This window comes from Miscanthus floridulus, chromosome 10, assembly GCF_019320115.1.
Source record: "Miscanthus floridulus cultivar M001 chromosome 10, ASM1932011v1, whole genome shotgun sequence".
Lineage (NCBI taxonomy): Eukaryota > Viridiplantae > Streptophyta > Magnoliopsida > Poales > Poaceae > Miscanthus > Miscanthus floridulus.
Window position 1 is genome coordinate 132,126,754 of NC_089589.1, and position 22,188 is coordinate 132,148,941.

At 46.9% G+C, this 22,188-nt stretch overlaps 4 protein-coding genes across 4 annotated transcripts; 2 read left to right on the top strand and 2 right to left on the bottom strand.

The window, feature by feature from the left end:
- The first annotated feature begins 11,019 nt into the window (after positions 1 to 11,019).
- LOC136487268 (protein OCTOPUS-like) lies at positions 11,020 to 13,757 on the top strand. The gene has a single exon (XM_066484410.1). The coding sequence runs from the start codon at positions 11,851 to 11,853 to the stop codon at positions 13,510 to 13,512; it is 1,662 nt and encodes a 553-aa protein (XP_066340507.1). The 5' UTR covers positions 11,020 to 11,850; the 3' UTR covers positions 13,513 to 13,757.
- A 375-nt stretch (positions 13,758 to 14,132) lies between these two features.
- Positions 14,133 to 17,201, bottom strand: LOC136487269 (uncharacterized). The gene is made up of 10 exons (XM_066484411.1): positions 16,953 to 17,201; positions 16,555 to 16,833; positions 16,301 to 16,411; positions 16,076 to 16,166; positions 15,833 to 15,901; positions 15,624 to 15,701; positions 15,259 to 15,345; positions 14,984 to 15,034; positions 14,672 to 14,887; positions 14,133 to 14,527 (listed from the first exon to the last, which is right to left on the bottom strand). Exons 1-10 carry the CDS (start codon positions 17,054 to 17,056, stop codon positions 14,381 to 14,383), a joined length of 1,233 nt encoding a protein of 410 aa, XP_066340508.1. The 5' UTR covers positions 17,057 to 17,201; the 3' UTR covers positions 14,133 to 14,380.
- A 64-nt stretch (positions 17,202 to 17,265) lies between these two features.
- On the top strand, positions 17,266 to 18,102 carry LOC136487271 (uncharacterized). The gene has a single exon (XM_066484413.1). The coding sequence runs from the start codon at positions 17,399 to 17,401 to the stop codon at positions 17,930 to 17,932; it is 534 nt and encodes a 177-aa protein (XP_066340510.1). The 5' UTR covers positions 17,266 to 17,398; the 3' UTR covers positions 17,933 to 18,102.
- A 139-nt stretch (positions 18,103 to 18,241) lies between these two features.
- On the bottom strand, positions 18,242 to 21,854 carry LOC136487270 (mitochondrial uncoupling protein 1-like). The gene is made up of 9 exons (XM_066484412.1): positions 21,529 to 21,854; positions 21,113 to 21,343; positions 20,953 to 21,031; positions 20,654 to 20,787; positions 20,438 to 20,536; positions 20,248 to 20,352; positions 19,549 to 19,623; positions 18,698 to 18,784; positions 18,242 to 18,584 (listed from the first exon to the last, which is right to left on the bottom strand). The coding sequence occupies exons 1-9, from the start codon at positions 21,610 to 21,612 to the stop codon at positions 18,549 to 18,551; spliced, it is 930 nt and encodes a 309-aa protein (XP_066340509.1). The 5' UTR covers positions 21,613 to 21,854; the 3' UTR covers positions 18,242 to 18,548.
- Between the last annotated feature and the right edge of the window lie 334 nt (positions 21,855 to 22,188).

The window sequence follows — 22,188 nt, forward strand, 5'->3', positions numbered from 1 at the left end:
CATAAATTCACATATGACTCATAGTTTCATGAACTATATGAGAAACATGTTGATTTATGAACAATGTTTACTATCACTTTGTCAGATGAAGAAATGATCAAAATAAAAGTTGTAGATCTTGATGAGTTATACAACTTTGGTATTCATCACTTTTTCAGCTGAAATCATTTAATGGTTGAAAATCTCGTTCGAACTTGTTATTTTTTTAAATTTGAAAATTTGAAGTTCTCAAACTTTATCAAATGAAAAGAATGACCAAATCAACACACTAACTTGATAGGGCAAGCTTTTAGAAAATTTTAGGAAAAAAATCATCACATTTGGAGTTAGTATGAGGGAGAAAAACTAGTTACAAGTTTTACCCAGAGATTAAAAAGAAAAATCACAGTTGTTCATGATGATCAATGATGAACAAGTATGATTTCTCTTTTTAATCTGTGGCTGAAACTTGTAACTAGTTTTTCTCCTTCATACTAACTCCAAATATGATGTTTTTTCTCTAAAATTTTCTAAAATCATGCTCTATCATTTTAATCTAGTCATCTATCTTTGTCACTAATTTTGAACAATTCAAATTTTAAATTTAAGAAAATCATAGCTTCAAACCTGATTTCCAAACACAAAATGATTTCAACTATAAAGGTGATGAATATAAGAGTTGTATAACTCATCAAGATCTCCTACTTTTATTTTGGTCATTTCTTCATTTCATAAAGTGTTAAGTGATTTCATAAAGTTTTAGTGGTAATAGAGTGGATGTTCAAATAGAGTCATCTGGATGTTGCAAAGGGTAGTCTCACACATAAGCATAAATGTAGTCTCACACACATACAAAAATATGTAGTCTTACACACGTACATAAATATATAGTCTCATACGCATGCATAAATGAAGTCTTATAAATACACACTTACACAAACAGTCCACGTTCAACAACTAGCTAGCCCAGTGTAACGACTTTCCTCTTGACACCTTTTCGTTCCCATGGCAATATGTCTTTGGGGAGGTTCTTTTCCACAACACTGATCTTCTTAGGAAAGTCTAGTGAATAGCGGCATCTTATCGTAGTTATTGTAAGCTTCAACATCGTCCACGCGCATCAACTCCAATAATGTGATGTTTCCCGGAGGCAACCACATGCTTTGTCTTCTTCTTCGGGGGGAGGTTACTTTGTGGGTCAGACATATAGAAAACTTGTGCGACACGTGAAGCGAGCACCCAAGGGTCATCTTGGTAGCCTAGATTCTCGAGGTCCAGGACTCTCAATCCGATCTCGTTCAGTTGGTGTTGTTTGATCCAGCGGCATTGAAACAGGGCCACCGTTATATCCCTTCCATAGTCAAGTTCCCATATCTCTTCAATGATGCTAAAGTATTGGATCTTTCGCCCTAATCCATCAAGAGCCTCTATTCGAACGCCGCTGTTTTGGTTCACATATTTACTATCCTTTGTGTGGGTATAGTATGTATACCCATTGATGTCATAAGCATTCCAAGATGTCACTTGTCTCGATGGCCCCTCCGCCAACCTACTGATGGTAATAGAGTCTATGGTTTCTCCAGGCAGTATGTTTTGGTCCTTCAACCATGTAGTTAGTCGTTGCTTGTGTTGTTTCATGACCCAATCATTCGAACAGGCCATTTCTCTCCGCCATAATGATAGCCAAGTGTTCATCAATATACGGTTGCATCAGTTGTGTACTCTGCAAGATACTGTAATGCGCCCGACTCACCTCTTTGTAATCATGGTCGATGAACACTTTTCTACCACTGGTGCCCTTCCCAGCCAGCCTACCCTTGTGACGAGAATCGGGTTTACCAATCCCTTTCTATACTTTTAGGTACTCTTGACAGCACTCGACGACTTCTTCAGTACTGTAACCCTCTATCATGGAGCCCTCTGGGTATGCTCGATTATGCACGTATCGACTTAGAACTGACATGAACCGCTCATAGGACCACATTTCATGCAAGTAGCAAGGGCCAAGCGCCTGTATTTGATGAACCATATGAATCATGAGATGTGGCATTATATCAAAAAAGCAGGAGGTAAACACATCTCCTAGTTGGTTTTGTGTCTCCACCACAAATTCATGTAGGTCACTCAGCTCTTCCTTGCCAATCGTCTTCTGTGAGTTCTTCGAAAAGAAGTAGCATATGCGGGTGATGGTCATTTTCAAGAACTCTGGCTTTATAGCCCTGATTGCAATAGGTAGAAATATTGTCAGCATCACATGGCAATCATGAGCCTTGCAGTGTGTTATTGACAAGTTCTTCATCGACACTAGCTTCTTCACATTTGCTGAAAACCCAGTCGGGACTTTGATCCCTCTTAGGAAAGTGCATATAGCTCTCTTCTCGTCTGGTGTTAGGTTGAAGCACGTCGCGGGCAGAGTGTATTTTCCATTAGCCTCAGGTACCGGGTGAAGCTGTGGCATCACGTTTAGCTGCACCATGTCTTTCCGTGCTTTTAGACCATCCTTTGACTTGCCTGTGTCCATCAAGGTAGCAATGAGACTCTCAAAGACATTCTTCTGCACGTGCATAGCATCAATGGCATGGGGGACCTCTAAGTCTGGCCAATAAGGCACATACTGAAAAAAGATCGATTGTTTCTTGAAAGGTACGCCTTCGATAGGAGGTGTGCTTCTATCTCTGTTCATCCCATCTGGATTCTTCTTTCCATAGACGACGCGTATGTTTTTCACCATTCTGTACACGTGTTCTCCGTTATGACATCTCTCCGGAGGGGGTTCAATCTCCGGGGCGTTGTCATAAAATCTAAAGAACAATTTGCTGCGGTACTTGTGACTTATCTTTAAGAAGCGTCGGTTCCTTAGGTAAACTATCTTCTTGGATGCATCCAGGTACACCCATGTAGTACCATCCAAGCAAACCAAGCATCCCATCTTCCTCTTTGATCTGTCCAGATAAAGCAAACAACGCGGGGTAATCATTGATAGTAACAAATATTATTGCTCTACATATGAAGTCCTCCTTTCGGAACGCATCGTACATCTGCTCCCCATGCCTCCATAGCCTCTCCATTTCTTGCATCAAGGGCTCGAGGAACATGTCTATATCAATGCCTGGTTGTTTAGGGTCAGAAATAAGAATAGTGAGGAGAAGGTACTTTCTCTTTTGACATAGCCATGTTGGGATGTTGTACATGGTCAAGATCACTGGCCATGTGCTGTGGTCGCTCATCCTCTCATTGAAGGGATTCATTCCATCGGTGCTCAAGCCAAACCAGTACATTCCTTGGGTCATCGCTGAATTCTTTGTGCTTCTCATCAAACCTTTACCACTGACTACAATCAGCCGGGTGTGCACTCTTATCATCATCCACCTTGCGCTCATCATCCCACCATGTCATGAGTGCGACTTCTTTAGGGTTTACAAAGATACATCTCAAGCGGTCGGTTACTGGCAGGTACCACATTACCAGGGTAGGAATTCTTCTCTGCTTTACATCGTTGCCTAATGGAGTGTCCTCTGGGGGCTGAGATTCTTGTACCACCTTTTTGGTACCCTTCTTATTCCTCTTTTTCTTCGTGGAGGCTTCGTCTCCACCGTAAAGGTCATTGTTCTTGTACCGGCTGGCCCCACACCGGGGACATTTATCCAGTGACTTGAACGTTTCGCCACGAAAAAATATACAGTGGTTGGGGCATGCATGGATTTTTTCAACCCCTATTGTCAATGGACTTATGACCTTCTTCGCTTGGTATGTGTTGGTGGGAACTGAGTTTGGTTGTGGCAGCACCCATGACAGGAGATGTAATAGATCATTGAAACTATAGTCTGACCAGCTATACTTAGCCTTTAGGATGAGCAGCTGAAGCACAAAACGTAGCAATGTCCAATGTATCGGACAACCCTTTTCAACACCATACACAGTCTCCTTCGATGCTTTTGTCACCCTTTCCAAATTTTCTAGACCTTTCGGGCTATTTAGTAAAATCTCTGGTCCAAGGGCTTAAATCATGTCCTCCAAATCATCTTCATCTCCGATACGTGCTCCACCATCATTATTGGCATCACCTTCGTCATTACCATCCCAACCACCAGCATCACCACCTTGTTCATTGCCAAACTCGAAATCTATTCGTGCATCAAGCTCTGCTGAATATTGGGACATGGATTCTATGGTTTCGTCGTCGTATTCCTCCTCATCCTCGTTGTTAACAATAACCGTTTCACCATGATGAATCCACACTGTGTAGTCCTCAATAAATCCTCGCATAATCAAATGTAATCTGATGATAGTCACATCTGTCCATGCCATACGGTTCTTGCAATCTTTATATGGGCAAATAATTGTATCCTTATTCTTTTTCAATGTCGTTGCATGCTTTTTTAGCGGCTTCAATAAATTTATCCACCTCTTCACGGAAACCTGCCTTGAACCTTAACGAACCATACATCCAAGAGTTCCTATACTCCATTTTTTACAACAACAACAAAACAAAAATTATAGGAGTATTTATTCAGATATATATAAAAATGAAACAAATTAATAATTACTTGAGAATAATTGTATATACTTCAGATATATATGAATATAAATCTAATATAATTACATGAAGCATACAAACACACCATGGTAAAAGAAAATTAATTAACGACCCATTTATCCATAAATAATTAAAATACATATTTATTAATTACAATAAATAATTTCAAAGACAACAATTAGCAAGAATTATACTTTACCCAATATCTTTTATACAAACCCTAGTCCAATTTCATCAAACATAAATTTATAAAAACGAAATTAATAAAAAAACCAAACCCTAGATCTAGATCCACATGTACATGAAACATCCATAAAACTAACTAATTGTTCAATAAAATCAAGAAACATGGACCAAATAAGGGTATGATCTTGTTCACCTCCCTAATTTACCCTAGTACATTCAAAAGTTGGATTCTAATTTGCTTCATAAATAGCTCAAGCACCATAGAAGAGAGAGAAAAACAAAACTCTAATTACTCACTAACCAACCATTAAAACTTAAAAAAAGTATGGAATATCATTTTCTTACCTTCTACAATCTCTCCACCAAAGGATTTGAGACCAAAACTTTCCCCCCTTAGTAGACCAATTTTTGGGAGGTGCCCAAGACATCCCCACCTTTTTTCACGGGTTGAAGTGAGTGACCCGAGGAGGAAGAATGTGTTGCATTTGTTTTATATGGGGGACATTTGTAGGGGCGGTTGGTGATTGAGTCGCCCCTACAAATCGGTGCTATAAATACGGGGCCATTTGTAGGAGCGGCTCAATCACCAGCCGTCCCTACAAATAGCATTTACAGGGGCGGCTGGTGATTGAGCCGCCCCTACAAATCAAACCCCATTTGTAGCGGCGGCTCGTAACACCAGCCGCCCCTACTGTTCCATTTGTAGGGGCGGCTGGTGTCTGGGCACCCGAGCACGCCACTGTAGGGGCGGCTCCATCACCAGCCACCCCTAAAAAAAATCGAACCGTTGCTAAAAATCAGTTTTTTACGTAGTGTCTCTGTGTAGCCTTACTGAACTACTGCTGCACAAGGAGAGATTTCTTCACCTCCGCGGCTTAGTTAGCACTAAGCTCGGGGGCTCGACTATTGTCAAAACTTAGTTGGCTTCACTCCAACTATTCTCGCGAAGCTAAAATTCTTGGAAGGAAAATTCACCTACCGGCTTACTACGTTTCGGCGACGTTACATGCCACGTGTGCTATCAAGCTGCTTCATACTATTCGGATCCGGGTGCTAATCTTGGATAGCACGTTGGGGGTCTTGATAAGTACATCACAGTTGACTATTTGAAAGCTATCGAGGATGTGCAGATAATTACGGAGAATCCTACCCGGCGATCGGTGTACTCGAGGGCTACTCATTATCGAGTACAACACCTACGCCGCCGTGTATTACACGGTACTTGATGCTGAGCACATCGACACGAAAAGGAATCCAAAAGTGACAAACGGGTCCCGGTGGATAGTCTGACTCCAAGACGAATAAGCAGTTCAATAATCTGACAACAAAATGTATATGCTGGTGGCTGGACGTTTTCCTCCAATGACAATAGCAAGCAATCAGAGAAGCATATTCGGTCACGCAAGACAATTAAATAATCAAGGATATTACGGCTCGCATGGTGCGTATACAGACTACAAAGCAAATATACATTCAAGCACGGGCCCTTGAGGGCCTGGTTAGTTCCCCTTCAAAACGCCAAATTTTTTAAGATTTCTCCGTCACATCGAATCTTTGGACGCATGCACTGAAGCATTAAATATAAATAAAATAAAATTAATTACACAGTTTAGACGAAATCCACGAGACGAATCTTTTAAGCCTAATTAGACTATGATTGGACACTAATTGCCAAATAACAACGAAAATACTACTAGCATCGTTTTGCCAAAATTTTCGGCAACTAAACTAGGCCTGAGTTCAATTCCGAGCAGCGGCTATCCGAACCATGACTTACTCGGAGACTTCATGAATTTACTTGAGGGACTCAGATTCAAGCATGGATGGCCAATATTCTGCTACTTTTCAAGCTCATCAGCGGGCAAAAGTATTCATTGATTATATCAAAGAGCTCGGATCGGACAGGGCAAAGGTCCTACTGGAGTGTTCATGAAGGAGTTGTCAGTTCCCTCTATTAAATAACCCGGTGCGATAACCCCTGAACTCCCAGCTCCAACCACTCAGATCCTGGTCGTCGCTCCAGTGTAGACACAAGTATTCATCAATTATATCAAAGAGCTCGGATCGGACAGGGCAAAGGTCCCACCTGGAGTGTTCGTAGAGGAGTTGTCAGTTCCCTCTATCAAACAACCCGGGCGAAGGCCCCACCTGGAGTGTTCATAGAGAAGTTGTCAAACAACCCGGTGGGATAATCCCTGAACTCCCAGCTCCCGGCATCCAGACATCCTTGCTAAGCTCGGATCGAACAGGGCGAAGGTCCTACCTAGAGTGTTCATAGAGAAGTTGTTAGTTCCCACTATCAAACAACCTGGTGCGATAACCCCTGAACTCCTAGCTCCAACCACTCAAATCTTGGTCGTCGCTCCAGCGTAGACACAAGTATTCATCAAAGAGCTTGGATTGGACAGGGCGAAGGCCCCACCTGGAGTGTTCATAGAGAAGTTGTCAAACAACCCGGTGGGATAACCCCTGAACTCCCAGCCCCCGGCATCCAGACATCCTCGCCAAGCTCGGATCGAACAGGGCGAAGGTCCCACCTAGAGTGTTCATAGAGGAGTTATCGGTTCCCTCTATCAAACAACACGGCTGTAACAAGAACTAGAGGACTACGGCTCCAAGTGAATCGAAGCACTGCCTAAAAGTAGTATGGGGACTACGGACTCAAGTCAGCAGAGCCACCGGGTACTCACCTTCTTTCTAGTATATGGATCAGAAGCAATGCTGCCAACGGACTTCATCTAGACATCACCAAGGATAAAGCAATATGATGAAGGAGAACAAACTCGTAAACTAGAGCTGGATAGCACGGAAGAAGTCAGAGTCAATACTACTCTACAATCCGCTCGCTACCTCCAAGGGCTGAGACGCCACTACGACAAAAATACCCAACCACGCACCTTTCAAATCGAAGACTTAGTACTTCGCCGCATCCAGAAAATAGATGGATAGCACAAACTACTCAGCCCGTGGGAAGGTCCTTTTATTATTTCTAAAGTTGCCCGGCCGGGATCGTTCGGGTTAATGACTGAATAAGGCATACCGATCAGAAACTCATGGCACATCAACCAACTACAAAGATTCTACGCCTAAGGACACAAGACAGGTCAAGGTTCAGATAAAGTTCATCGCCAAACCAAATTACCCCGAGTTATTCAACTCGGATGAGAGCAAAAGAGCTAAAAAGAAGCTTGGGCTCGCCTTGTCCCAAGCCTTTTCAGGCTTGGATGAGAGTAAGAAGGCTGACAAGCCAACACTCGACCTATCCTGAGTTGTTTTCACAGTGCGGATGAGAGCCAGATAGCGCTCGCCCTATCCTGGAGTTGTTCAACCCGGATGAGAGCAAAAGTGCTGAAAAGAAGCTTGAGTTCGCCCTGTCCCAAGCCTTTTTAGGCTTGGATGAGAGTAAGAAGGCTGACAAGCCAACACTTGACCTATCCTGAGTTGTTTTCACAGCACAGATGAGAGCCAGATAGCGCTCGCCCCATCCCAGAGTTGTTCAACCCGGATAAGAGCAAAAGAGTTGATCAAGCTTGAGCTTGACCTATCCCAAGTTTTTTCAAACTGGATGAGAGTAATGACACTCGCCCTATCCCGAGTTATTCAACTAGGATGAGAGCAATGACGCTCGCCCTATCCTGAGTTATTCAACTCGGATGAGAGTTTCGAGTACTCGGCGATGCATTCTAAGTCGAACAGGACATGCACGAAGCAACTCGGCGAAGAACGACGGCTACAAGTACTCTATCCGACGGCGAGGATGGCTGCTCCTACACCTTCGCTGATCGCGAGCCGTTGAACGAGCCACCAGTGAGCCTGACCGAGCCGAAAGCAAGCCATCTCCGCCTAGAGTGAACCAAGCAGCAAGATGTAAGAACTACAAGCCAATAGCAATCAAGGACGCGGCGCCAAGATGCCAGCTGAGTACGAGCACAAGTGCACAACAATTTCCAAGACAACTCGCGATTACTTCTTTCGGCGGGCTGCGACGGGAAGCTGCTGCTTATTCGCTGCATCCCTGAGTCTATTCTTTGCAGATCCTAGCGCCGACTACAAGTACTCGGACACAGGCTTGGGGGCTGTGGAATACATATCCTCAGAGGATGTTTTTTAAAATTCTTCGTCAAGGAATTAAAAACAAGACCCTTTAACTCTTTGCTCCAAACAGCAAGAGGCTCGGGGGCTACACTCAGTGAGTGCACTTTTCTGAAAAGTACACACCACTCAAGAAGCACTACACGGTTTCACTCAAGAAAGCACTCGGACGATGCTTGTTTCTACTCGGCAAAACTTGGAGGAACAAGACGAGGCTTCCAAAGTTCAACCATGAAGTGCTCGGGGGCTTGTCGATGCGGGACCCATGGCGTACCCCGCAAGGAAGGGAGAAGATCTAGTCTGACTAGGATTCCTCATATGTAATCCTAGTAACATTGCTATCCTGTAATTTTACTAGGACTTCTACATTGTAACCAACTAGGAGACTCGCCTCCTGGACTATATAAAGGAGGGCAGGGCTCCCTATCGGCAGAAGAGAGAAGAGAGATATCAGAGACAATAGGAACAGACCTCACGGTCTAAACCCTGTAAGGAACAACGAACAACACAATCAATGCAACGCAAAGGCTAACGCCGACCGGACGTAAAAGCCATTACTCGATCACGATCGAGGGCCCGAACCAGTATAAATCAACTATCTCTGCGTTCACCGTCGAGTTCCAGCATACGTCGAAGCCTGAACAACTATGCCGGGTACCCCCGTGGCAGGCTATCGGTGGTAAAACATCGACTGTAGCTGTGGTGAAAAGCTTGCTTGCCACGGTGTCCACCAGATCAGGAGACATGATGGTGGCGGGCGCCTCTTGATTCCTCTTGAGAAAGGTGTGGCCGGCGCCCTCCATGATGCGCTTGGTCTCCTTCTCAAGCTCCTCAACTATGGCCTCACAAAGCTCGGGGCAGCGTTGGCATTCGATGTCGGCGCGGCGGAGGTCAAGCTTGGTTAACTTCGTGCTAATCGACCTGCTCGACCCGCTGGGGAGGGCCCTCTATGGGACCATGACAATTGTTCTCATTTTCCACTTTCAACAGGTTCTTGATATGAAATGACTCTTTTGCCATCCTCCGTCCTTTTGGTCCTCCGATTCCCTCCTTTCTTTGTTTGCTTTGGTTATGGAGTAGGTTGGGACAAATGTAGGAAGATGAGGGGGTGGAGATGGGAAAGAGAAAAGGAGATCTACCACTCTTCCACTGTGGGTTGTCACCTTTGTCCATGGCCTTTGTAGGACAACTCTCCCCACTCTTCCTCTCTGGTCATTCCTCTCCCCTAAACAAGATCTGCCACTAAGTTATAGTGCTCCAAATATGGATTGTTTGGTAGTTAGGAGGGGGGGCGTTAGGCTAGGCAACATAGAGTGGAGGGGACAAATTGCAACTTACAAATGAAGAAGCACAAGTCACCCACTGTTAGCTATTTCGATATGACCACTAGCATCGATGAAGAATCACCGGGGACTTTTGGGGGAAGACTGGGCTACTCTTCCAAGCTCATCTTTGCAACATGTGGAATTTAGAGACTGCCTGCCATTTGCTTTCGTCGTTGTTCAGTAGGTGGTCATTGGTGGCCATGGTTTAAGGATGACAACGGGTCAGGTTTGGTGCGGGTGGAGTAAAAACCGACCATCAACGACGCCCATCCTCAATGAGACCCGCGGGGGCAATGTCACACCCGCACCTGCACCCACACCCAACCCAACTAGAGAAAAAATAGAAAAACATACATTTTGGGGCCCATGGATGAAATGTCACACCCGCAACCAACCTGACACCATCGTGGGCCTAGACCCCAAGACACCCGTGGATCCAATGTTGCCTCGCACCCACGGGTGTGACTGTCATCCCTACTTGTAGCTCCATGTACACTGCACCATCATGAAGAAATGAGGAAGGATAACTCATTAATTGGAGTGGATGACATTTGAGAGTGTGTCGTTCGCTAAGGTGGTAAAACGTTGAATTTTGTGCATTTACCATATGTGTTGTGTGACTAGTATGTGTGCATGCATGGCCTATGGCTTGAAAACCAACTAGTCATCATAATTCCACCACCTATGCAAATATAAGCCATATGGCCGTGGCAATAGGAATTAAAGTAAGTATGTGTTTGTGGTGTGTGGGGGTGGACAATGACTATACTGCACGTGACCATTGTTATATTATGATGGGTGGTAAGTTGATTTTGCATTGATTAAATTGTATTTCGTCAGTAGAAGTAGACAGGGAAGAATGAAAGGGGAAGGTGTATTAGAGTTAAAGTCGGTGCAAATGAGAGAAGACTACATATATTTCAGATCAATCAAAAGGAGTACTCCACACATGAAGGAGATATTCCATTCCAAATATAGAGAGATATTAGATATAGATATAAAAAGAAGCTAGGGAAAGGAAAAAGGGAAGAGAGGACAAGATCAGAAGCAACGGAAACCGGCCGTGTAGACAAGACAAATGTTGTTAGCTAAGCTAGCTAGCATATACTCCTATATATGTTGTAGGGTAGGGATGCTATGATAGTATTGTGAATCTGAAATTCTGAATGAAGATGGAGATGGAGACGAAGGATGGATCGTCGGGAGTAGCAGTAAAGCAAAAGAGAAAGCGTAAAGAAGGAAGCAGGCACTAGGCAGGGGAAAAAGGAAAAGGGGACAGCGGCAGGAGGAGGAGGAGGAGGAGCAGCTGAGCGAGCCGGCCGACCTGTACGTGTCTGTCTCTAGCAGCTATAGCTAGGAGGAGTACTCAATGTGTGCGTGCGCGCGCGTGTGTGTCCGGCTCGATCAGCTGCCTGTCTGTCTATAGCAGTCATCTGTCAGGCAGTGTCTCTCTCACTCTCCTCTTTTGCCTGCTCTGCTGTCCATTTCCTTTGCTGCCTACCTCTGGCTTCCTTCATTCTATTCTATCTATTCTTCATCAGGCCATGCATCTTCTTCCTTCCTTCCCTCTGTCCCATTTCCATTTCCTCTATTCTCTTCCTTCCTTGTACTACTACCTGGAAGAAGAAGACAGAGTAGTCAAGTGTGACAGACAGAGTGAGAGCAGCAGCTTGTGCTTGCCACATCGGAGGATATTATGATATGATGGAGGCTTGACAGCAGCAGCAGCACATGGATCCTTCCGTTTCCGTGTGCCGCCTCCACCCGGGCGTCGCCGTCACCGGCTTCTGCCCAGCCTGCCTCCGTGACCGCCTCGCCGGCCTCCACCCTCCCTCAGCCGCCGACCTACGCCGCTGCAAGTCCTTCTCCTACGCGCGCTCTGCAGCCGCGGTGGAGCCGCAGCGCCGCTCCTGCGATCTCTTCCGCCACGGTCAGCCTGGACTCGCGGCGGCGGTGCCAGAGGAGGAGGAGGATCATCACCAGCAGGAGCCCGGCCACTCACACAGTCACCAACAACCCAAGAAGTCGTCGTCCTTGGGCGGCCTCCTGGGCAAGAAGCTGCAGCAATGGCGCCGCAAGAGCAAGAAGGAGCCTGTGGCCGTGGTCATTCCCGTGCCGCTGCCGGAGATGGAGATGCCCGCCCGGCACCGTCCCTCCTGCGACGCGGACCCCCGCCGAGCTTCGTGGGACGCCCGGTCGGGACCCGTGCCGGCGCTCGGCTGCCTGCCGGCCTCCATGCTGTCCTTGCCCGTGGAGGAGGACGAGGACTACGACGACAGCATGGCAGCGCCGCCGGCGGTCCCGCGCTCCGATGGGCAAATCCCCGTGGAGGAAGACTACTGCTACTACTACGACAACAATATCAATGCTGCGGCTGCGGCGGCGGTGCCCGGCGGCTCCGTGCAGACGAGGGACTACTACCTGGACTCGTCCAGCTCCAGCAGGAGGCGCCGAAGCGTGGACCGCTCCACCACCTCTGGGCGCAACTCCTTCTCCGACGCCAACAACAGCGAGGCGACGTGCAGGATGATGATGATGAATGGCAATGCCAGGGTGTCACCGGCGGGTATGGCCGCAGAGAGGCTGTACCACTACCATGAGGCCCACCACCATCATCATCAGAGCGTGCTTGTCCATCATCAGTACTGCAGCAGGGAAGACGAGGAGGAGCTGCAGCAGCAGGGGCCCAACAATCTCCGCGCCGACGACTTCTCCGGGAGCTTCGGGTCGGGATTCCAGTTCCGGGATGGCGTTAGCAATGGCGTGCCAGCAAGCAAGCCTAATAAGAAGGGGATCAAGGGGTGGAGCATCTGGGGCCTCATAAGCAAGAAGAGCAGCAGCAGCAGCAGGAAGTACTCTGCAGAGGCAGCGGCGGCAGCTGGGGGAGCAGCAGCAGCAGGAGGAGGAGGAGGTGAGTACGAGTACCCATGGCCGGAGCTCCGGGCAAGGGGGTACAACGGGCAGATGCTCCGGTGCAACAGCAGCATAAGCGCGAGAAGCTCCTTCAGTGGCACTGGGATGGGGAGCGGGAATTTGAGTGGGAGGAGGAGCATCTCTGGTCTGGACATGCGCATGCGTGATGCCGCGGCCAGGTATAACGATAACGATAACAAAAACAATGGCGGCTTCAGGACGAGGAGGGACGAGGTCCTGCTGGAGAGGAACCTGAGCACGACGAGGTCGTCTTCTTACTCGAGATCAGGGCATCATCATGACCTCGATCCGGCAATGGCGCCGCAGATGGGAGTGGGAGTGCAATACCACCACCAGCAGCAGCAGTTGAACAGCAACCGGCCGCCCAACATCCCCAGGCGCTCCTCTTCCAATTCCAAACATGAATTCAGCTCGTTGCCTGCTAAGGCCAAGTCTAGGAGGAGCACGCTTGGACTCTAGCTGCTGCTGCTGCTGCTGCTCTGCTGATGGATCCATCCATCAAATTCAATGCCAGCCGCCCAGCCAGCCCCGTAGCATTCATTCCTTCCTTTCCTTCAGCATCACAAGGTGGGCCATAGCTAGTGGTGAACTGAACTGCTAGTCCTTGTGTTGGGTTATACTGTACTGTGCTGTACTCTCTAGCTGTTAGCCTGTTACATACACACTCTACAACAGGGCCTTGTTACTTCCAGGTGGGTGGGGACTATAAACGACTTAGGCCCCGTTTAGTTCCAAACCAAAAACCAAAAATTTTCAAGATTTCTCGTCACATCAAATCTTACGGCACATGGAGTACTAAATGTAGACAAAAAAAAAAAACTAATTACATAGTTAGCCGAAAAATCGTGAGACGAATCTTTTAAGCCTAAATAGTCCATAATTGGACAATTTTTGCCAAATAAAAACGAAAGTGCTACAGTAGCCAAAAGCCAAAAATTTTTGGAACTAAACGGGACCTTATTAGCACTACTAGCAATTTATTTATCACAGGCCTTTCTTTCTCCAAGATTAGCATCATTTGTTCTTGTCTATTGAATTCGAGCACGGTGTCAGGCCAGGATCATTCAGGGACATATATAGATGCAGCAAATGGTAGGGGAAAACAACCAACATTGTTCCAAGTCCCAACTAAACACTCTCGTCCTATTTGCATTGGGTGTACAGTAATTTGTTTTCGACTTGCCAGTAATCCCAATCCTGTTTTACAATCACGCAGGACCTGAAGCAAACACTTGGCCTCCATGTCATGTGTGAAACTGAACCACCTGTTTCTTCACATTACAGAGCTGACACACCCTCAAACCCAACAAGAAAGGGGCCACTTCTGTCACTGGGATTGATCAGCCAAGCCCAGCAGATCCATCCACAACCGCCTCTTCTCCGGCATGCAGGCTCTTTCCATCACGTCCTGCAGCCTCCCCATGGAAATGGAATGCAGCCTCTCTTCCAGCTTCCTTTTCAATGCTGGGACTTGCTGCATCCAACGGAACACGCAATAGTATCCCAGTCAAAACTAAACTAAACCCTTCACTTGAGAGCAAAAGAATCTATCCTAGCAAACGCGCGGCGCTAAGCAATTAAGCAAACTGGCTAAAAGGGCCAAAGGGGTAGTGATTGCCTTTGATATCCAGAGGATGTAGAGTGCTGAAAGCTCTGCTTGGACGCGTGACTCATCAAACTCATCCTCAGGGTCATTCAGGCACTCTGACAGCAGGTATATCTCCTGGGTCACAAATAGATCCACCTGGGACATCGTTGAGAGGCAGGTTTCTTCAACAGTGAGCAAGCGCTGTATCCACCACTGTGAAAGGAACCGGCGATGGTTCCACAACGACTGCACCAATACATCCCCGCAGCTAGCATAAGCAAACACGCACTCCACCAACCAGAATCACAAGTGGGAAGAACAGCAGCAGGCTAATTTTCAAACCTCTCTCCCTTGGTAGCGTCTGATCAGCATCTCATCCCACCTCAGCTCCTCCTGTCAGATCATATACACTTTAATTTTACTTCGCACCAAGATGGGTGGGTATCAACTAACTATAGGATAAAGGAAACCAATGTTGTAAAACACAATGATTCATGGATCCTTTCTCTTCTGCTTTGTATCACATTCATAATGGAAAGAGAGGATATGATGCCTCAAGTGATTACAAATAACTGTAGCAAAAAGGTAATTAGCTTTTTGATCGAATACATCAATACCTTCCATAGAAGGTAAGTTTCTGACTCCCAACTAAGGGAATCCTCTCCATTCCCCAGGCGACATTCTAGTAGCGCAAGAAGAAGGGACTGCAAGGATGCAACAAGAAGACCGGTAAATACACATGCTGTCAGTCAGACTGGTTGGTAAACAGGATGTGTGCTATGCCATTGGAATGTGTCAACAAATGGAAGTCCAAAACAACATAAAGTCTAAATCGTGGTGTGCATTGAAAAGCTCTGGTCTGCAAACATATTGTACAGGCCCTAAGAAGATGTTACAGGTCGATATGAAAATCATCAAGTCAAAGAATATCTGCTTCAAGGAATTATGTAGTACCAACTGTAAACATAGGGAACCTACTAACCCTTCGGTAATGAAAGCAGCAATTGTCAGCAACATGTAGCTCACTCCATCTTGTTGACTTCTTCAGTTCATCCAGCACCTTCAGGAAACAGAAATCAAATGTTCTGCATGGTAACTAACGAGCAGATATTCTGTAGCTAGGAAGTCCAGTTACAAGATTAGAATCAGGGACAAGGAATTTTTCAATGAGTCTGAATCATTTATCTTCACCTGTTTCCGTGTCATGTAAGGAATAAGCCAGCATCGATGCCTCCACGCACGGTAGTTCATTTTCGATTTCTGCAAAAGGCGTAAAATTATTTTTCTACGTATTGTATGGACCTTCTTGTATTGGAGAAATTTAATTACCAGCTACATCAAAAACAACAGGGAACAAATGATATGATATGATGAGCTCAGTCAAAGTCAGACATTGTTAGCAGCTTGAATAAGCAAGTATTCGGGAATTATAACCTCTGCTATCTCTTTGACTAGTATTGATTCATTCTCTATAATCTCCGACATATCTTGATGTTGCTCTGCAACTTGTTTTATCACCCACCTCCTGTGGCAGACAGTTAACTTTAAACTCCATGCTGTTTTATTTTATTATAGAAATCAGCTCCAAATAGATAGGTATTGTCTGAAAGGATTAGTTCCATGGGCAAGCTGGGGTGACAAGCGCAGGACCGGGTGTACCTATGGCTCCATGTGCTCTCGTTCTTTGACGAGTAGGAAAGGATCAAGGCACACAATTGCAGCTCATCCTTGAGCTTCGTGAAATCATACTCTGCTGACAGCACCATCTTCCTGCAGGAAAGAAGAGACACTATTTGGAGTTGGAATTTCTTCTTTCCGGTGCATGGTGCTTGCAGTACTCATCAATTGAACGCAAGGTGAATCCTTTTGTTAGGCATACATACTGTGAGTGACAGCTGACAGCATGGGCGTACCTGGAGTTCCATGCGGTAAGTAGGTCAGGACAAAGTATGAGTAGTGCCTTAGTGTGCCTCATGAGATGATTGGGGGGTAGCCGGGCATCTCTTGCGTTGCAGTAGGCATCCCGGGCAGCGCGGTAGAGCCTGGGCAGGATCTCGGCAGAGATGGCGAGCTTGTGGTCTCTGCACCAGAAGTACCTTGTGTGGCGAGGCTCCGGATGTTTGGAATTGGAATCGTCATCTTCTACTTCTAGTGAGCAGAACTGTGTTGGGTGCAAGAACCCCACCTCATCACTGCGAAAGGAACGGAGTGGAATTTCTCATCTCGTATACAAGTATCGATCTATCATACTCTGGAATGGGAAGTGGAATCAAGAAATGGACGAAGAAAAGAGGCTAGGAAAGAAGCAGACATGAGGGGGTCGTCGTGGAGGATTCGCTGGAAGCGGTGGAGCAGATCTTGGTCGAGCTGTTCCTGGTGCTCCCCTGCTGATTCTTGTTCTTGTTGTAGTTCCATCGGGTCTCTGACTTCCCCACTTGTCTCTGTATGTTTTGGGGATGGTTTGGATGAGAGCGGCAGCGTCAAGTTGGGGAGGAAGCAGCGCCAGCCATGGACGGCGGCGGCGGCTCCTCTGAATCCGATTCCGATGGACCCAAATCTAAGCGAGGAGAAACAGGAACAGTGACAGATAACGACGGGGCAAAAACGTCAACCATTGATCGATCGCTTTGCACTTGCAGCAGCTGACATGTGGGCCCATCCCTTGTCCTGCTTCGGCTCCTCCCCACCCTTCCAAATAACCCTTTTTTAAGAAGGGGAAGAAGGGATAGGCAAACTGCAACTGCAAGCAAGGGGGCCATGGCGGCTTCTGATGACCATGACCTGAAGGCGTTGCTGCAGGTAAGGGTGAACGATGAGGATGGCGCGCTGGTGGACGCGCTGAACCGACGAGCTGCTGTTGCTGCCGCTGCCACCGCCGCGCGGGGGGAGCCCAGCCCCAGCTTCTTCGAGGGGTTCGCGCTGCAGGGGATCCGCGTGGAGAGCATCCGCCCGGGCCACATCCTCTGCTCCTTCACGGTCCCCGCACGCCTCGCCGCCGGCGACAATCACATAGCCCCCGGCGCCGTGGTGGCCCTGGTGGACGAGATCGGCTCCGCCGCCTCCGTGTCCGACGGCCACCACCTCAAGGTCTCCGTCGACATGTCCGTCAACTTCGTCGACCTCGCCGCCGCCGCGCCCGGGGACGCCCTCCGCATCACCGCCAGGGCGCTCGGGCACAAGGGCGCCTACTCTGGCACGCACGTCCTCGTCGCCAACGCCGCCACGGGGCAGGTCGTCGCCGAGGGGAGGCACTCGCTCTTCGGCAAGATGAAGATCAGGAGCAACATCTGAATTGGAGTACTGCTTCCTTCTCCAAGTGCTGTGTTTGTTGTTGTATGCTCTGCTTCTCCTTGTGCGTAGCACCATAGCAGCTGCTGCTTGCTTCTTCAGTAAAAACAGCTGCATTATGTTTATTTGTCCAAGTACAATAACAAAGACAAGCAGCATCTGCTCCCACACGATCAATGAATCCACTATCATTCATTCTCATGATATCACATAACAATCAAGCACTGCAGACTGCAGACCATTTACCACCTGGATTACCCTTCACACACATTGATCATCATACCGATCAAAGCATTTCGGTACAAGTACAGAAAAACGAAACATTAAATCGATTCGAAACATGCAACAGATGCTCATCATTAACAGGCCCCCATTGAACTACAGCAGTTCAAGTTCCAACATTCACAACATATTGTTTACTCACATCTGTTTGCTAGTTGTGAATTTATTCGTTCAGGGATCATGCAACTGCCCGCTGTGATTTATTCTCGCAATTGAGGTGTCAGATTTGTCCTTGTTCCCCAATTCTTCAGGGGAAGGTGTCAATTTTTTTTCCCTTTTGTCTATAGAAGAAAAACTGTGCGTCATTGTACGCCACCTGGCTGCAAAACCTCTATCTTCAGCTTGCCGGTTTCCTCACAAACAGCTTTTGAACCTGATAAGATCAACAAACAATGTGTTAATATTGGATTTAACAAGCTCAAATACTTCCACTCTGCTGAATATCTGGAGGACAGAGAGAGAGCAGGGGGGTTCATTTTTATTTACCTGCTCTAATGTCAAGAACATAATCACATTCCAAGATCCCAGTCTTGCAAAGTTTGGCAGGAAGCCTTTGTAAAATGCCAAAGGGCCCTGCAGAGTAAACCATTTAATCATTAGCTAATGCCTGCCTCCTGGAATTCATTGTACACTAACCACGTACAATAGAGTAGCTCTATATCATAAACAGATTTTTCAGTTCCCGGTCAATACAACTAAATTGACAAATCAAAGTTCAAATATGCTGCAGCAACTCTGGAAGGTACAACAATAATGGTGCAAAAGGAAGAAAAATTCAGTATATTCTGAAGAACAAATTTACCTAGACCAGAGATTAGTTGCACCATGCTAGGGCACAAAAGGCAACTCCTATGTGCTGTCAAGAAACAAAATGGACACTACATGGTGGAACAAGACAGTGCACTACTCAGCACACTTTGAGTACGGAGACAAATTCTTGTTCAATCAGGTCAAATTCTCTAAAAAGGAAAAACTGCCTAAGGCAGGTCTGGGAAGGGGAAAAAAACTGCTCCTAGAATGTCAAATATTGAGGAAATGCCACATGGCTATCACCATGATACAGTGAATACTATTATCAGGTCAAATAAACTCCAAGAGAGGCCTGGTGATGAACGCATTTACATGCTATATGATATAGTATCAGGTCAAATAAACTCCAAGAGAGGCCTGGTGATGAACGCATTTACATGCTATATGATTTTTTATGGGATTACACCTTATATTCTTACTGCAACTATTAGATGTGTTCAGTGGAAGGTCATATCTGTATATTTTCTGCTCATCTAAATTTGAACCCAGAATCATAACATGAGTAGCAGTGTGGAACTGAGACATACATCATTCTTAAGTGTCTTCACAAAACAATCGAGAGTGCTTTTGTAGGCTGAGTCACCCATCATTCTCGACTTAACCTGCAAGAAGGTAACTGTTTATCAGTCTCAGTTGCACTTGAGGAAGGTAGAAACTTCATCTACAGGCAGAGACTGAAGCCATTATTTCAGAGTCCAATAATTTTTCAATAACACAGAATATTCCAGGGATATGACCACAACAAAGTACTAGATAACTTCCAGAGAAGTAACCAGCATCCAAGGCCACAAGTTATAATCCGCGCATGAAAAGCAGAGTTAAATTGTAACTTTGTAAGAGTGGACCTCACAAAAAGAGGAAAGAGGGAAAACAATAGCTATGGTGGAAGACTACGATCGATCTCAGATTCTGAACCTGTGGCATAAAGGGACAGTCTAAGCTGAATTTTCTTGGTGGGAATTTGGCATACAGTATAAACTTCGGTTGGCATGATTCCTGAATAGGTTAACTGGCAAGGGTACAAAAGAGAGACTGGCAATGTTTTATCATGCACAGCATGTCCTCAGTTTAATACTGGGAGTCTATATACCATAGAAAGTATCAGCAGGAAGAAATAATTAAAGGGTCCGTTGGACAGACAAGAAACAATGTTTGACTACACTGCCACAAAAGGGAAACAAACACAAACAAAGGGATGGTTAACTGAGCACCAGAGGACATCTTACCACATCAACTGGGGAACCAACACAAACAGCAAAGAAGCCAGCACCAAGACCAGCAAAGAGGTGGGTGACCACATCATCTTTGAACCCAGGGAGTTTCAAAATTGTCTGCAGCAAAGACAGTTTGTATAGGCAAGTGAATGAAAGAGCCAATGGAGTTATTTGAGGAGAATTTAAAAGAAGCACACAACACCTGCTTGACTTGATCATAACTGGCCAACTCAGCAGCATTGATGATAGCATTCCGCGCTACATTTGGTCCTAGGCCAGTCCACAGAGCGGCAATCCCTTCCTAAGGATGAGCCAAGCACATGACACATATAATAAGGGCCAACCTCTAATTTTATTGATTGATAGCAAAACAGAGCAAGTGAGGGGTTAGCTGGGACAAGAGCATGTGGGCGCAGACCTGTCTAGCAATCTTGGAATAAGCATCCATTGCGCCAGTGTAGCGGCGTGGCACACCAGGCGCAAGCTTGCCCTCAGCCTGGAGCCTGATCTTGACAAGGTCAGTGGGGTTGGCGATGCTGATAGCGATGGCACCTTCGATTTTGAAGAGGATTGCTTAGTTAATGCCAGGTATGAAATTTTGGCGTGTACATGAATCTATGAGAAGAGTAATAACGGATGAATGGAAGAAATAGTGGATGAAGATAAACACAACATCTGGTCAGGTCTGGGAGCCTATCCATCATATTCCTACCATACCAGTTGTGAAGGCGGCGGCTATCTTCTTGGACAAAGGGACATCTCCAACATGGTCTTTGCCGACGTAGAAGGATTTTACCTGTAAGGTAAGGCAAGTGGTTGGTTGGATTGGCATTGGAAATTAGCAATAAATAGTTGATTGAGGAGGTGAGGACAGTACAGGCTCGTAGAGGCCAATGCGGAGGCCCCCGTAAATGCACTGTCGATGGAGGCCCGGGACGATGCCCTTCCATAGCGCTGCGGCCCCTTCCTCCCTAGCGATGGTGGCGGCGGTTCCGAGCAGGCCGCGATACTTGGGGAGCGCTGGCGCGGCGTCCCCGGCGGCAGCGGCGACGACGTTCTTCTGCAGCTGGAGCCTGACCTTGGCGGTGTCGAGCGGGATGGTGCATATCTGCGAGCCAGAAGATGCAACAAATGAAAGGGGATGGGATGGTCTGGGCGTTGTGATCCTCCTTGGAATCGGGAGGGTCTCGGCGGCGGCAAGGGAAAGGAAATGGAAGGGAGCAAGTCAGATTTGGGGGCGATCGCGATCCAGCAGCGGGGGAGATGGGAAACAGGTGGGAGATGGGTACATACCTCTGCGAAGCATGCTGCGATGGCGCTGGCGGTGAAGCGGCCGGCGAAGGAGATGTCGACCTTGGAGCCGTGGTCCCCTGGCATGGCTGCTGCGGGGCGAGGACGAGGGGAGGGGGAGGGGGAGGCGAGGAAAGCGAGCAAGGCGAAGAGACGAACCGGGCGATGCCTGCAGTGGAGTGCTGTGGCTCCCGGCCCCCGCACCCCGCAGCCACCAGCCAGCGACACCAAGAAAGCACACAAACCAAGGGCTGCGGCCGGCGGGCAGGCCTGGAGAAAAAAAGGTGGCAAAAGCAGAGGCAGAGCAGAGGCGAGATCGGACTTCGGATGCGGACGGAGATCATCGATCGGCTGCGCGATAAGCTGGAGCGAACAGGGCTCATCAGACAGAAACAGTATTATTTTTCAGCTATAGAATAATATTTTTTCTCACGATAAACTAACTCTATAAATTAGTCGTAGTAGCAGAGCCAGCGAGACAAAGTTGGTGCAGCGCCTCGGGCTCGGCTTTGGCTTTCGGCTCACCCAACAGAATTTCCTCTCTTTTTTCTTTCTTTTTCTTTCTTTTTTTTTAGTTTTAATTCTTATTTAGTGCAACAAGTTAGATAGATTATGGGCCAGTTCGCTGGTCTGAACCGGCTGACCAGCCGGCTGGTCCTCTTA

What these genes read in the sequence shown, in the direction of transcription:
- LOC136487268 (XM_066484410.1), top strand. Translation starts at nt 11,851, where the DNA reads ATGGATCCTTCCGTTTCCGTGTGCCGCCTCCACCCGGGCGTCGCCGTC.
- LOC136487269 (XM_066484411.1), bottom strand. Translation starts at nt 17,056, where the DNA reads ATGGAACTACAACAAGAACAAGAATCAGCAGGGGAGCACCAGGAACAG. An exon ending in CTCCACGACGACCCCCTCAT is followed by an intron (nt 16,834 to 16,952) that starts GTCTGCTTCTTT and finishes TTCCTTTCGCAG; the next exon opens with TGATGAGGTGGGGTTCTTGC. An exon ending in TAGTCAAAGAGATAGCAGAG is followed by an intron (nt 15,902 to 16,075) that starts GTTATAATTCCC and finishes CGCCTTTTGCAG; the next exon opens with AAATCGAAAATGAACTACCG.
- LOC136487271 (XM_066484413.1), top strand. Translation starts at nt 17,399, where the DNA reads ATGGCGGCTTCTGATGACCATGACCTGAAGGCGTTGCTGCAGGTAAGG.
- LOC136487270 (XM_066484412.1), bottom strand. Translation starts at nt 21,612, where the DNA reads ATGCCAGGGGACCACGGCTCCAAGGTCGACATCTCCTTCGCCGGCCGC. An exon ending in TCGCAGCATGCTTCGCAGAG is followed by an intron (nt 21,344 to 21,528) that starts GTATGTACCCAT and finishes TCTGGCTCGCAG; the next exon opens with ATATGCACCATCCCGCTCGA. An exon ending in AGCCGCCGCCTTCACAACTG is followed by an intron (nt 20,788 to 20,952) that starts GTATGGTAGGAA and finishes TCAAAATCGAAG; the next exon opens with GTGCCATCGCTATCAGCATC.